The 13002-nt window shown below is 50.5% G+C and overlaps 8 protein-coding genes and 2 non-coding genes across 10 annotated transcripts; 6 read left to right on the top strand and 4 right to left on the bottom strand.

The window, feature by feature from the left end:
* The first annotated feature begins 84 nt into the window (after positions 1-84).
* Positions 85-1315, top strand: ASPVEDRAFT_457544 (uncharacterized protein). The gene has a single exon (XM_040813381.1). The coding sequence runs from the start codon at positions 282-284 to the stop codon at positions 1029-1031; it is 750 nt and encodes a 249-aa protein (XP_040664171.1). The 5' UTR covers positions 85-281; the 3' UTR covers positions 1032-1315.
* ASPVEDRAFT_37843 (4-hydroxyphenylpyruvate dioxygenase family protein) lies at positions 1190-2735 on the bottom strand. The gene is made up of 4 exons (XM_040811586.1): positions 2009-2735; positions 1903-1962; positions 1496-1853; positions 1190-1432 (listed from the first exon to the last, which is right to left on the bottom strand). The coding sequence occupies exons 1-4, from the start codon at positions 2662-2664 to the stop codon at positions 1298-1300; spliced, it is 1209 nt and encodes a 402-aa protein (XP_040664170.1). The 5' UTR covers positions 2665-2735; the 3' UTR covers positions 1190-1297.
* A 123-nt stretch (positions 2736-2858) lies between these two features.
* On the top strand, positions 2859-3998 carry hmgX. Its single transcript, XM_040811585.1, has one exon. It carries the CDS (start codon positions 2927-2929, stop codon positions 3893-3895), a length of 969 nt encoding a protein of 322 aa, XP_040664169.1. The 5' UTR covers positions 2859-2926; the 3' UTR covers positions 3896-3998.
* A 166-nt stretch (positions 3999-4164) lies between these two features.
* On the bottom strand, positions 4165-5658 carry hmgA (putative homogentisate 1,2-dioxygenase (HmgA); the record flags this gene model as incomplete). The annotated part of the gene is made up of 4 exons (XM_040806252.1): positions 4165-4285; positions 4334-4984; positions 5039-5542; positions 5591-5658. 4 exons carry the CDS (start codon positions 5656-5658, stop codon positions 4165-4167), a joined length of 1344 nt encoding a protein of 447 aa, XP_040664168.1.
* A 315-nt stretch (positions 5659-5973) lies between these two features.
* Positions 5974-7531, top strand: fahA (fumarylacetoacetate hydrolase FahA). Its single transcript, XM_040811583.1, has one exon. It carries the CDS (start codon positions 6079-6081, stop codon positions 7372-7374), a length of 1296 nt encoding a protein of 431 aa, XP_040664167.1. The 5' UTR covers positions 5974-6078; the 3' UTR covers positions 7375-7531.
* A 231-nt stretch (positions 7532-7762) lies between these two features.
* On the top strand, positions 7763-7836 carry ASPVEDRAFT_t42. The gene has a single exon. It is a non-coding gene; the product is annotated as a tRNA-Ile (tRNA).
* maiA (maleylacetoacetate isomerase MaiA) lies at positions 7776-9040 on the bottom strand. The gene has a single exon (XM_040811582.1). It carries the CDS (start codon positions 8768-8770, stop codon positions 8087-8089), a length of 684 nt encoding a protein of 227 aa, XP_040664166.1. The 5' UTR covers positions 8771-9040; the 3' UTR covers positions 7776-8086.
* A 1078-nt stretch (positions 9041-10118) lies between these two features.
* On the bottom strand, positions 10119-11691 carry ASPVEDRAFT_80055 (uncharacterized protein; the record flags this gene model as incomplete). Its single annotated transcript, XM_040816806.1, has 2 exons — positions 10119-11453; positions 11512-11691. 2 exons carry the CDS (start codon positions 11689-11691, stop codon positions 10119-10121), a joined length of 1515 nt encoding a protein of 504 aa, XP_040664165.1.
* A 499-nt stretch (positions 11692-12190) lies between these two features.
* Positions 12191-12586, top strand: ASPVEDRAFT_457111 (uncharacterized protein). The gene has a single exon (XM_040813370.1). It carries the CDS (start codon positions 12311-12313, stop codon positions 12536-12538), a length of 228 nt encoding a protein of 75 aa, XP_040664164.1. The 5' UTR covers positions 12191-12310; the 3' UTR covers positions 12539-12586.
* A 132-nt stretch (positions 12587-12718) lies between these two features.
* Positions 12719-12838, top strand: ASPVEDRAFT_t43. The gene has a single exon. It is a non-coding gene; the product is annotated as a tRNA-Leu (tRNA).
* Positions 12839-13002: the final 164 nt, after the last annotated feature.

The raw sequence follows: 13002 nt of genomic DNA, 5'->3' as shown, positions 1-13002 counted from the left end.
AGACAGTGAAGTAGTGAAGCAGCAGATCTGTGATTTCTGTACTGCAAATCGATTCGGCTCCTCCTCGTGGGCATAAACATTGACTCTCAAGTGAGCTGTGCATCCCATAAATTACCAACTGTGAAGAAGATTCAATATCTTCATTCACAGCAGTAGAAGGAGGTGTATAAATATGGCACCAGCTGTCTCATAACAAACCAAGGCGCCACCACACCAGATCCTGAAACAACAGAACGGGTTAACAAGAGTCTCAAAAGCTAAAAGCACGATATACTACCAATATGTCGTCCGAGAACCCTGGTAATGCCCCTTTCATAGTCCATTCTACGCCTCCAAACACCACAGAGCCTTACAAGGAACCCTCCCCCCTCGCCCATTCTACAGAGCTCTACGATTATGAACCAGATTATCCACCGGAAACCAACCCCTACACAACCGAGGATCACGACCCTATTCTGCCTCCCTGGCCAGAGCCCGTCCTCTTCGGAATCTCCCTCGGTATATCCAGGGAGATCCCAGGCCAAAACTGCACAGAATGGACCGTCCTCTTACACAGATTCGACGTCGGTGCCATCCCAGAGACCGAAACCCCCACTGTCTGTCGAGCATACACCATCGAGTCAGGACCCAAGGACGGCTTCGGCAAAGAATACAGAAAGCACTTCCGCATCGACAAGCCTTTGCATTCTCTCGACGCCAACAACAACAGCGGTGCCTACGAGCTCTTGATCCCATGTGGGACACTGCACAGGGAACACCTGCCGCTGTTCGACAAGATCTTTTGGAAGACTCCCCCCGGGCCGAACAACTATTTCATTCTGAGATTCTTGCGCATGTTGGGTGCGCACTGGCTGGTTTGTGAGGATGATATCCTGATGGCGCTTGAGCATTCGGGTCTTGAGAGGAGATATAATGCGGCGGAGATTGAGTACTTTGGGAGGTTCTTGACCGTCGAAGATGAGAATTATTGTCTCGGGTTTACGGACCAGGTGTTTTGTGGTGACGGTAGGAATGTTTATGCTACCTACTAAGGAGCGATGGGTTCTTTCTTTCTGGCTTTTTGTGTTTTTGGGAGGGTTGTCTGAAGTTTCTTGCTCGAGTACTGGTGGGCCATGGTCGGTGTCAGTTAGGGCTATTATGTTTCTTATTTTTATTCGCTACAGCAGTGTTTATTATTTTATTATTTACTCTGGAAGTTTCGTTTTACAGTTACAGCTTTATTAATAGAGATGCCTCATTAATTTTAAAAATAAAAACATGCTATGCAACAATCATAAGGATATTAGGAAACAGTTCATTAGACAAGATTCCCACGAAGCTCTTGCTCTCTCTCAATAGCCTCAAACAACGACTTGAAATTCCCAGCACCGAACCCAGAGAAGTTGTGACGCTGGATAATCTCAATGAAAACCGTTGGACGGTCCATGAGGTGCTACAATCCATCAGCTTACATCCACTAGTGAAACTGGATTAGAATCAAATAGGGTCCACATACCTTGGTGAATAGTTGCAGCAGGTACCCGTTCTCATCAAAGTCAATGAGAATGTCTAGAGCGCGGATAGTCTCAAAGTCTTCATGCAGCTTGAGCCCAGCCTTCTTCAGCCGGATCTTGATGTCCTCGTAGTAAGTATCCGGGACCTTGATGAACTCGACACCGCGCGCCTTGAGGTTTGTGATGTCGCGGATGATGTCGTCTGTGAGGAGCGCAATGTGCTGCACACCAGCGCCGTTGTAGAAGTCTACGTATTCCTCGATCTGGGATTGCTTCTTGCCCTTTGCGGGCTCGTTAATGGGCATTTTGACGACTTCGTTGGGTGACGACATGACGATACTCTTCAGGGCGGAGAACTCGCTGTCGGGGTTAGCATTCTAAATAGCTTATAGAAGTTAGGGCAACGTACGTGCAGATGTCCTTGTCATCGACAGACCAGAAGCGGTGGAATCCGAGGGCTTTCTCATAGCTGCGCTCGTTAGTCTCTGTTTAATAACTTTTGAAGGAGGACATACTATTGGCAAATCTTATCCATCTCATCCCAGTCCTGGTTGCCAACGCAGTGGTCGATGCGGTTCAACCGCACACCCGGCAGCATAGCAGAAATGGGGTCCTCAGCACCAGACTCAACTCGGTATCCGGGCAGGAAGACACCCCGGTATGAACTCCGTTCAATCAGAGTATGCGTTGTCTGTCCATAAGTCTGGATCGTCGCCATAGTCACCCGGCCATTCTCATCTTCCAGCGTCTTAGGGTCCTTCACAGCCTTGGCACCGTTGGCTACAGCAGCACCGTATACAGCATCGACGGAGTCAACTTCAAAGGCAACATCTTTTACGCCGTCGCCGTGCTGCTCGAGATGGTTGTGGATCTCTCTTAGCTGCTCTTGCTCTTCTGGTGAGAAGCGCTCAATCTGGTCTAGGGAGCGAAGGGGCGAGGTTAGGACGAAGGTGATGGTTCCGTTGCGGACGACGTGGGAGCAGATGGCGCGCGAATTGGTCTCGAGGCCGCGGTAGGCGATTCGCTTGAAGCCCATGCGGGTGATGTAGTATGAGGCTGCTTGTTTGGCGTTGCCGACGTACCAGTGGACGTGGTCATAGCCGCGGTAGCTGGCGATGGAGGAGGGTAGGCTGGTAGATGAGGGAGGTTCGGAGATTGCTGAAGGAGCCATATTTGCGTCTAGTCGAGTATGTATCTGAAGTATCCAAAGTATGGCTGATGGTGGCAGTTTGATGGTTGATAATTGATGGATGATATCAAGTCAGGGACTGGGAGGAACCGCGTTATAAATCTACCGTGCCACCTATAAAGTATATTATGGATAATTACACTCAGTCCCCCATCCCATGACATATTAGCTTCAAGGCATTATTCATCCTGTTCTTTGACGGCGAAACATAAAGACCAAAATATCCGGGTGAGGATGGAGACGGATGGAGGCGGATGTTGGGGTCCGGATGGTGTCGGCTATTTCAAAACATCCGGTGGTGCCCGTCAATTATCCGCACCAGACAAAGGCAGTGACGATGACAAAGACAGTGAGAGATATCACCAACTCGACATCCATCTCAGCTCGACAATCAGAATCTAAAGCAAGCCTCTACACAATGTCTGCCGCAGCATCAATCAGCGCAACCAAACCCTCCCTCACAACCAACGACTCGGCCGTCCTCCAGGCCCTCTTCGATGCGGAATCTTCTCCCTCCTCAGGCGTCACCATCGACCCGACCCTCCCCCAACTCCCATCACATCTGAATATCTCCGCCAAAGAGCACTCTTTCCTCCAAGCCCGCGAGAAAGAAATCATCACCCCGCTAGCATCAACGACACAGCCAACACCAGAAACCCTACAGTCAGCGATCAATGCCTTCGACGCACTCATCACCCAGCACCCAACATATCCCTCTGCCTACGCAAACCGAGCTCAAACACTACGAATGTTAATTGAGCCGGAACAGCAAAAGCTCTCTCCAGGAACCGAAAGCGAGAACACAACTTCAGACTTCTTCACGCCCTCCGCGACCCCATACCTCTCCACCCTCCTCTCAGACCTAGGCCAGGCAATCACCCTCTCAACACCCAAATCACCCGCAGACCCAGTCTCCCCATCCCAAGCGCGACTTCTTGCAGACTCTCACACCCACCGCGCCTACCTGCTCCTAAAAATATCCCGACAGCTCAAGAGCAAGAATGCAACTGATGTCGAGGCTATCCCGGAGAGACTGAGGGAGCTAGGGCCCGAGGGGCTGGAGGAGATGGCAAGTCGAGATTTCTTCTTTGGCGGGCGCTATGGCAATAAAGTTGCGCAGCAGATGGCTGTGCAGACGAATCCGTATGCGAAGATGTGTGGAGCTATTGTGAAGGAGGCCATGACGAAGGAGATTGAGGGGGGGGTGGTTTAGATATGCTATGTGAATATTAATGGGTAATGATATAGCTTACAATTCATATACTTTGATTCTGTTAATGATATATCTTATTGCTTGAGAGTAATACGGGTGGGTCGCGGTTGAATTCCGCTCGCAGGCTTATTCGGGTAGAAATACTGGGGTCATAGTCCATGGAGGCCCTTATTTTATCGACATATTCCGATACCAGATTTATACAGGTTGGTATATACTAAGACAATTTTGAAAAAAATGAGGGATGAATTATAGACACCAATTGAATCCTATGCCTTCCTGGGGTCCTTGAAGTGTCTCTTCAATGGACGCCAGCTGTGCTCGTTATACTCCTCCTGCACCTTCTGGCATGTCTTCAGACCCCATTCCGATACCCCAACCATGAGAGAACTACGTAACGGTTAGCGAACTTCGTTACATCAGAGGATAAGCACTCACCTTTCAAACATAAACGCCATGCTTCCATCTCCAACCTTCGCTGGCTTCAACTCGGCATTGCTTGCTCCCTCGAAAGCATCTGAGTCTGGCCCATGAGCACTCATGATATTGTGCAAGCTTGCACCAGCCGGTTGGAAGCCACCACCCGTCTTCGCATCATAATTCCCGGTAATCAGGCCCATAAACTCAGACATTGTGTTCCGGTGGTACCACGGCGGACGGAAGGTTTTCTCCGCAACGAGCCATCGTGGTGGGAAAATGACAAAGTCTGCAATGGCTGTACCCACATGGTCTGAAGGACCTGTGAGCACGGTGTAAATTGATGGATCGGGGTGGTCGAATGAAACGGACCCGATGGTGTTGAAACGGCCCAGGTCGTATTTGTAGGGGTAGTAGTTGCCATGCCAGGCGACGATGTCGAAGGGTGTGTGGTCCTGGCGGGCAGAGTAGAGGTGGTTGTTGAACTTGCTGTATAGTCGGTATTCCGATGGTCCTTCCTCGTCGTCAAAGGAGGCCACTGGTGCTTGGAAATCTCGCGCGTTGGCAAGACCGTTGGATCCAATGGGTCCTAGCTCGGGGAGTTCATAGTGACCCTGGTAAAGCTCGCAGATGTAGCCTCTCACGGGGCCATCGGGTAGGGTAACACGGTATCTGAATTTCGTTAATCTCATGCTCGTTCATAGACAAGCCCAAGGTTGTACAAACCTAACTCCACGAGGAATTACACATATCTCATTCGGACGAACCACCAAGCGACCAAGCTCAGTTTGAATGTCCAGCACACCATGTTGGGCGACGATAAGGAAGTCTCCATCCGCAGAATAGAAAGCTTCCTTCTCCATGCTCTTACCCGCTGCATACAGCAAAATTCCTAGACCCTGTTTTACTGTGGGGTCCCCGGAGCCAGCCACGAGGTGCAGTCCATGAACCCAGTCGACGGTTTCATCCAGATCGAATGGGTTCCAGCGAAGCTGATTGGGAATGTGGTGGAGCTTTTTTGCGTCTGTGAGTGTGTGGTAGGAGCTTGCTTCCTCTTCGGCAAAGTTCTCGTGTGCCGCAGCGGGAAGGATACGATAAACCCAGGTTTGTTTGTTCTCACGTCGTGGGGCAGTGAAGGCAGTTCCGGATAGCTTTTCTGCGTAGAGGCCGTAAGGGGCTTTCTGGGGAGAATTGTGGCCTATGGGAAGGGCTCCCTCAATGGCTTCCGATCTACATACGTTAGCGCTACCCGAAGGTTAGTCCTCTTCATAAACATACTCGTGGTAGGAATCGAATCCATTCTGGTACGAGTAGGGGTCTTTGTAGGCGAAGTTGGTGACCGGCATGTTGGCTGGTATGTACTGTGATTTTGGGTATCCAAAGTACGTAGTGGGGATAGAGTGAGGAGGCAGCCTATATACCCAAGACACGCGAGACCACAGAGCTGCACAGGTCCAGAATCAGTCCACCTGCATCGGCTTGGAAATGCCGGAATCCGCGTCTGTACGTATCACATCATCGAGGCAGGCGAGACGCATGAGGGGGACCGCGGAAATTGGGAGTGTTGCCAACAGCCGGGAATAAGCGGCAGCGGCCGCTTTCCGCTCTCTTCCCCCCGGCGGAATGCTTCCTGTTGCTGTCCCTCCACAGTTCCTCCTGTCAACGGCATTTTAATTCCTATTTCTCCTCGTTCTGTATCTTTGCTCTTTGCTCTTCTCTCTCCTCTCTATCCCCGCTATCCTGCCTCTCCGCTGTTTTCCGTCACAATGGCTTCCTGGCTACAAATCCCCAAAAACTCGCCCTTCTCGCTGGCAAACATCCCATTCGGTATCATTTCATCGTCCAAGATCTCATCGCGAGTTCCTGCAGTCGCAGTTGGAGAGTATGCATTGAACCTGAGCGCGTTCGCCGCGTCCGGCGGTTTCTCTCAACTTCCCGCCATCCAGTCGCATCTGAATGTCTTCAACCAGCCTACTCTGAACGCATTCGCAGCTCTCGGTCGGCCAGTGCACCGACAGGTCCGCGAATACATTCAGAAGGTCTTCAGCACAGAGACACCATTTCCCCAGGTTCTCAAAGACAATGCGTCCCTTCAGAAGGAAGCCCTCCTACCGCTGTCGGAGGTGACCAACCACGTTCCCATGCAAATTGGCGATTACACAGACTTCTACGCCGGTCTCAACCACGCCTATAACATTGGAGTTCTTTTCCGTGGACCGGACAATGCTCTGCAGCCAAACTACACACATCTCCCAGTTGCTTACCACGGCCGTGCCTCGTCTGTGGTCACCTCTGGCACCCCTCTCCACCGTCCCCAGGGACAGATCCTAACCAACCCAGCCGCGACTCCCAAGGTTCCTACCTTCTCCCCCTGCAAAAAGCTAGATATCGAGCTCGAAATGGCATTCTTTGTATCAACCCCCAACGAATTGGGACACCCCGTTCACATCGACAATGCTGAAGACCACATCTTTGGAGTGGTTCTCATGAACGACTGGTCCGCGCGTGACATTCAGGCTTGGGAATATGTTCCACTAGGCCCATTCAATGCGAAGAACTTTGGCACCACAATTACTCCGTGGGTCGTCCTTATCGACGCTCTCGAACCCTTCCGCGCCTCTGGTTTGGAACCCGGAAACCGGGAATCCCTCCTGCCGTACCTGCGCGAAAAGCGCGCTGAAAATGCCTACGATATCCCACTCGAGGTTGAAGTCACCAACGCTGGCGGCAAAGCTACTGTGATCTCCCACAGCAATGCTAAGAACCTCCTATACTCTTTCCCTCAGATGCTCGCCCACCATACCATTACGGGCTGCAACTTGAACACGGGTGATCTTCTGGGTAGCGGTACTATTTCTGGCAAGGACAAGCAAACAGAGGGTAGTTTCCTCGAGCAGACAAACGGGAAGACTCCGATCAAGCTTGCGGATGGCTCTGAGCGCTTCTTCTTAGAGGATGGTGATACCGTGGTTCTTCGTGGTAAGGCCGGGACGGAAGGAAACTATGTAGGGTTTGGCGACTGTGTGGGCACTATCCTCCCCCCTGTGAAGCTCAACCTTTAAAGTGGGATATTACGCGATATGACTTATTTCACTGGGCTATGAATTTATATACAAATATTGAGGAATTAAAAGACTGGATACATTTGCTGCACACGCCTGATCCGCTTGAACATACCACATGACCTATTCCTTTTGCAAATACTAGTAGACTCCATAGACTAGCTATCGCCATTAAATGGGCCAGAAGGTGTTGGACCAATGCTAGCTACCTAATGCGATGTCACCTCTTATCTAGAGGGCCTACACATCGGTGTGGTGAGAAAAAGGTCGGCATTTATCTACAACATTGGATCCGACTCAGTTCATTCTTACAAGACTAAGACTATAGTAAATGCGAGAAATACTGAGAGCCTGTGTATGTTAATTAGCGCCCAATTTTCCATCAATTGGTTCCATAACTCAGTCGGTTAGAGTGTCGTGCTAATAACGCGAAAGTCGAGGGTTCGACCCCCTCTGGGACCATTTTTTGTATTTTTTGTTTTTTTTTTTGTCGTTTCTCCCCAAGCCTTCTCTTTTGTTGTCATAAATGAACTGCTTAATTAAACTCAACTGGCCTTAACTACTGCGTCTTGCCGCGTGATAGACCAGCCTTTGTTAAGTATAGTGACAAAAGACTTTGGAACTTGAACAATAGCACTCTCATACACCCAAACTAAGCCTCTTAACCTAGACAGGCATCTTCCTACCTATAAGGTAGGTACCATATATCTACCTAAGTCCTAAACTCCTCCGGCGTATCCGCCTGCGTCGTCCAATGCCCCTCCCGAACAGAATCCTCCCTCTCCAACGCCTCCGCAACACGCTTAATAGTAGGAAACCTCGCCAAATCCACCCCGGCGCGCTCCGCACCCCAAACCGCAGGGATCAGACACAAGTCCGCCAATGTGATAGCATCCCCAACGCTAAATTTCCCAGCAGATTGCGACGCAAGAGCCTCGTAAGCTGCGAACCCGTCCTCGATTAGATCCTTGGACCACGCGGCGCGGTCGACGCCGAATGGGGCCACGCGTTTCAGGATGCGGAGGTTTGTCACGGGTTGGATGTCGCAGGAGATTATTGAGGAGAGGGTGCGGACGAGGGCTCGGAGGGTGGGGTTGGAGGGTGGTGGGAGGAGTTGGGGGGTGTTGGGGAAGGCTTCGTCGAGGTATTCGAGGGCGGCGAGGGATTGGGTTATTGTGGTTGCCGGCTGGTTGGGTTGTTCGATTATGAGGGTTGGAACCGTGGCGGAGGGGTTCACCGTTGTGTTCTGGGGGCTGGATTGTTCTCCCTTGAGTAGGTTGATTGGGATCGAGGTGTATGGGATGGATTTGAGGGCGAGGGCGATGCGGAGGCGTGCGGAGCAGGAGGAGCGGAAGTAGGTGTAGAGGGTTACTTTGGGGTTTGATGGTGTGGACATTTTGTCGGTCTTCGCTGAGGATCTTTGTAAGAGGAAGAAGGAAAGATTTGTTGGATGGGTTGCGAGGTGTAGTTATTTGGTGTATATTGTCTAGGTTAGAGAGCTATTAAGAGAAGTGGCGGGGTGTGCACAGCGTCCATGCACTTCTTCCTAGAAGCACCCGGGGTACTACAGGCTAGCCGCTCGTCAATGTAGATTCTTAAGTATTAGCCGGTAATTTCTTCCCCTAATAAAGGCCATGCTCAACAACAATTTCCTGATTGCCCCGGTCTGTTGGACTAGAATGCTGGACAATGGAGGATGAGGGGTTGCGGAATGACTTCCGCGGGTTCAACATCCGCAACAACGCGCGCAAATTCCCGCGCTTTTCCGAACTACAATGACAAAGGGCAGTCTAACCGAATTCAACCCCGATTGATATGTGAAACTAGTGGATTGTAGGTGGAGTGATTGAGGGGGTGGATAAAACAGGGCCTTTATGAGATTCTCAAATATTAATCATCAATCCCGATGGAATGACGGTATACTACTGTGTAGGATAGATATCAAACTACAAAACAACACCTTTTGGCGTGCAGGAAGTTTCCTTCTGGTCAGTCGTTGATTTGACAGTGGCCAAGCCGGTAGATTTCCCTTTGTGTACGACTCTCGGGCCCTCACAGTTCGAGATGCCTGCTTCGAAGCCACCCGCTCCGGTGCGTCGGGTAGGTGGGTACCCGTCCTTGGGTGCCGTTGCCCCTTACTTTATTGGTATGCAGCATGCTGAAGAGCGGGCTAGATATGCTCTTGGGATGGCACATGCAGTGCTGAAGGCCAATTCTTTGATGGGACATGGGAAGGGGGTCGGGCGAACACTTGCCTTCTGATGTCTTGGATGAGCCTGTCATTGTGAATGCCCTTCACGATGGAGTAATCGCTACACCCCGGGTCAACTAGAAGAAAAATTGGCGGCACACTCATACGCTCGCCTGTTCGTTCATCCCCAGGGTTAAGAATGTCGAACCAGCTAAACTCACCTTTGCCGCCGGGCTAAGAGTTTGGCTGTGATGATTCCAAGATTGGGTGTCCAGAGCAGCAAGCTATCCTAGGCTTTTTGTGAGAAGTTTGAATCCTGCATCCGCTTTTTTGGATGCACTACAATGACTTCCAGCCATTGGTCACTGCATCAGCCGAGTTCCATATAGTATCCCTAGTTGAGATCATTCTGCCGTGCACATTCATGGTCATGACTTCGTATCGCACACAAAAACGCCAAATCATAATCCTTCCCAGCATGAAACTTGTAGTGTCAGGCTGTCACGCCCGCCTCATTAAATCAATCCTTCCAGTAACTTCGTCTAGTTCATCGTCAAACAAGCTTCGCGCTCCACTTAAACTCGCCATTCATGCCCCAATCACATCCTGGTAGGGGGAGCATCTCATATTCATCGTTAGAATAGTCCATGGTGTTGATCTTGCGGAACCGTACGTCCGCACGGCGTGCTTCCTGTTGTAAATTAATCGTGTCAAAATTAACATCGGGATCGTCGAATGGAGCCTCGATAGAAAGCTCTCGCAGTCGTGGGATCCGAGAACGACGTTGAAGCATTTGGCAACAGTTATCAATTAGAAATTGCGTCTGTTCTGGTGTGCTAAATCCTGTAATGCGTAATACTTCGAGCGACGCCGGCAGCCGATCATCAAGGTGGTTATTGATTCCTGGTTCTTCTTGGTTCTCCAGATCGGAGGTTTTTGAAAATTCGTCATAGTCAAAATCCTCTGGATCGTGTATGAGATACCCAGCAGCAATGTAAAGGTTCGTGAGTACAGGGAATTGAGAAAAGTCCAACGGATGTATCTCCCCTTCCTGGTGGATATAAATTCCAGGCTCGAAGGAAAGCATAATGTTTTCCAGTGTTTCCAAGTGCGGGCGGAGTGCCCTGGTGATGGAAAGTCCAGAAAGCCTCACGTGAATTCGAGGGTCCCAGTCACGATGGAAGATGAACGTCCTTACCGACCTGCAGTGTTTAAGGATCGTTTCCAAGCTGTAAAGATCAATATTGCAGTGGCGGAGTTCAAGGTGCGTGATCGCTGACGCGGTTGTCTCTTTGCCGCCATCTGAATCCTCAGTCTGAATCTCAACTCCGTCATCCCGGCCATCTCGCCTGATGGGCCCCCAGTTGCTGGCGAAGAAGTGGGTCAGCGCAGGCATCTGAAAAAGGGGGAGTATTTCAGAGGAGTTGCCACATGGGGATTCGGAGTTGACTTTCAGATGGGTCAAATTCCTAAGAATAAGGGGCGAGGGCGTCGAATCTACCTTTTTCATATCAGCTTTAGGCAAGAGGTGCCAGATAAATACCGGGTCCAGAGACCAATTGGACTCCAGCTTTTGCAGCGAGGGGAGAAACACGAAGACAAGGGCAATAAGGGAATCCAGGCTCGGCGAGACCTCCTGCAGCTCCGTGCACCACTTGAGCTTGTTCTTATCTAGCATCGGAAGTCGCCGCACCACAGTCACAAGCTTGAACGTGTCCAGTCTGTCCGGACGGCCAAGGACATTGCCCGTCACCATTCGCGCAACTAGCTCCTTGCGGCGGCGTGCTAAAGATTGATGCGAAACCCACGATATTTCGTTGAGTTCAAGCGACCGTACACACTGGGCGAGGTAGGGTCTGGAGAACACGGACATGATGAACCGTCGCACCTTGAGGCAGGCAGTGTCAGCTATCCGGACGACAAGTAAGTGGCGGAACAACTAGTACCTTGCGCGACTCGTCCGCATCGTCTAGGCCCAACGTAACATGCGAGTACAAGATCGGGGTTATTATGCGATGGAATCTCTTGTTGAGGGTTGCGATAAGAAGTAAGGTGTGCGAGTCTCGATCAAAGTAGGTGGCAAAGATATACAACAGCAGCTCTTCAGGCAAGTCGGCAAACAGCATGGTTGACTGTCTCCAGGGTCGCGGCGACCCGAGCCGCCGATAAAGACAGCAATACTCTACTCGCGTGAAGGGCGTCTCGTGATAGATGCAGCGCGTTGAGAGTGTCGAGGCGCAAGGGGTTGGCCTGGCGATCAGTGCAGGCTGGAGTATCTCGAGTGTGTTCTGGAAGGAAGTCGCAGGGTCCACCGCCGGGCGAAAATTGACGCTTCAGTTTTCTCCCAATGGCCAGCCGTAGTGCCAGCAGATCTTCGCCCGCAGCACGAACCGCAACCAAGCCCGGCTTCCAACTTCGCTCTGTAACTTCCAACTTTTCCAACTTCTCGGTCCTAAAACCACCAATGGCGAAACACCGCTTGAACGGAACGGTTCCAAGGTCCATGTGAAACCCACGTTGTCTCCAGAATCGACCTTTTGAAGCTGCTGGAAGAGCGAACGGGATTTGCTTCTAAATACCCACATCCGCCGGAACCCCACGAGGGGAACAGAAACCGGATTTCCAGCCCACCTTCGACGGGGTGGGTTATGCTAACTGTTTGAAGTTAGGAATTTCTGCAGAGCGTGCGGGAGTCTAGACTACGTCTCTATCAGGTTACCTTGCCAAAAAAAACAGGTATCTAATATGACGTGGATGCCCCTTATCGAGGCGACTCTACTGCAATTATGGGGGCCTGATGTTGCAGGCTTGCAGCGAGGAGAGCATAGTGCAATGGTGGGCGCGATGGCCTGTAAAACTCATGTCATGGTGCTTTATCGAATTTTGTTTGAATGTTGTATACCCATACTTTTATATATATGTCCGCCGCGGGCTTGGAGTTCTCATTGCGAATCAATCCACCGGCAAATATGACATATAATAACCGCTATATTTAGACAACATATGACATTTATTGAGAAGAATCATAGCTTTTCCGATTTTCGGAACGAATGCCCTCCTCCTTCGCAGTACTTTGCATAGATTGTAGATTTAACACCTAGATATTATCATTCAGGCTATGATTCAAAAGTTTGCTGCATCTTCCAATCATCTGGCAAGGTGGCCGAGCGGTCTAAGGCGCGCGGTTAAGGCTTCCTAACTCGGATCCCTCTCTTGATCTCATCAAGTTTCCGCGTCATTAATTTGGCGTGGGTTCGAATCCCACCCTTGTCAATTTTTTTTGTTTTGTTCACATTGAACGTTCTTTCTCCATCTTTTTGTCCTTTTCCAGGTTTCTCTTACTATGCTCACTAAGCTTATCACCATCCGGATCTCTTTAATGCACATCTGGTTGTATTACATGTGCCGGTTCAAGTAAGCCAGTACTCATGGTTCAC

Source organism: Aspergillus versicolor (genome assembly GCF_001890125.1).
Source record: "Aspergillus versicolor CBS 583.65 unplaced genomic scaffold ASPVEscaffold_2, whole genome shotgun sequence".
NCBI classification, from domain to species: domain Eukaryota; kingdom Fungi; phylum Ascomycota; class Eurotiomycetes; order Eurotiales; family Aspergillaceae; genus Aspergillus; species Aspergillus versicolor.
Note: the sequence above shows the minus strand (reverse complement) of the source record. Positions and strands in the feature narration are given on the sequence as shown.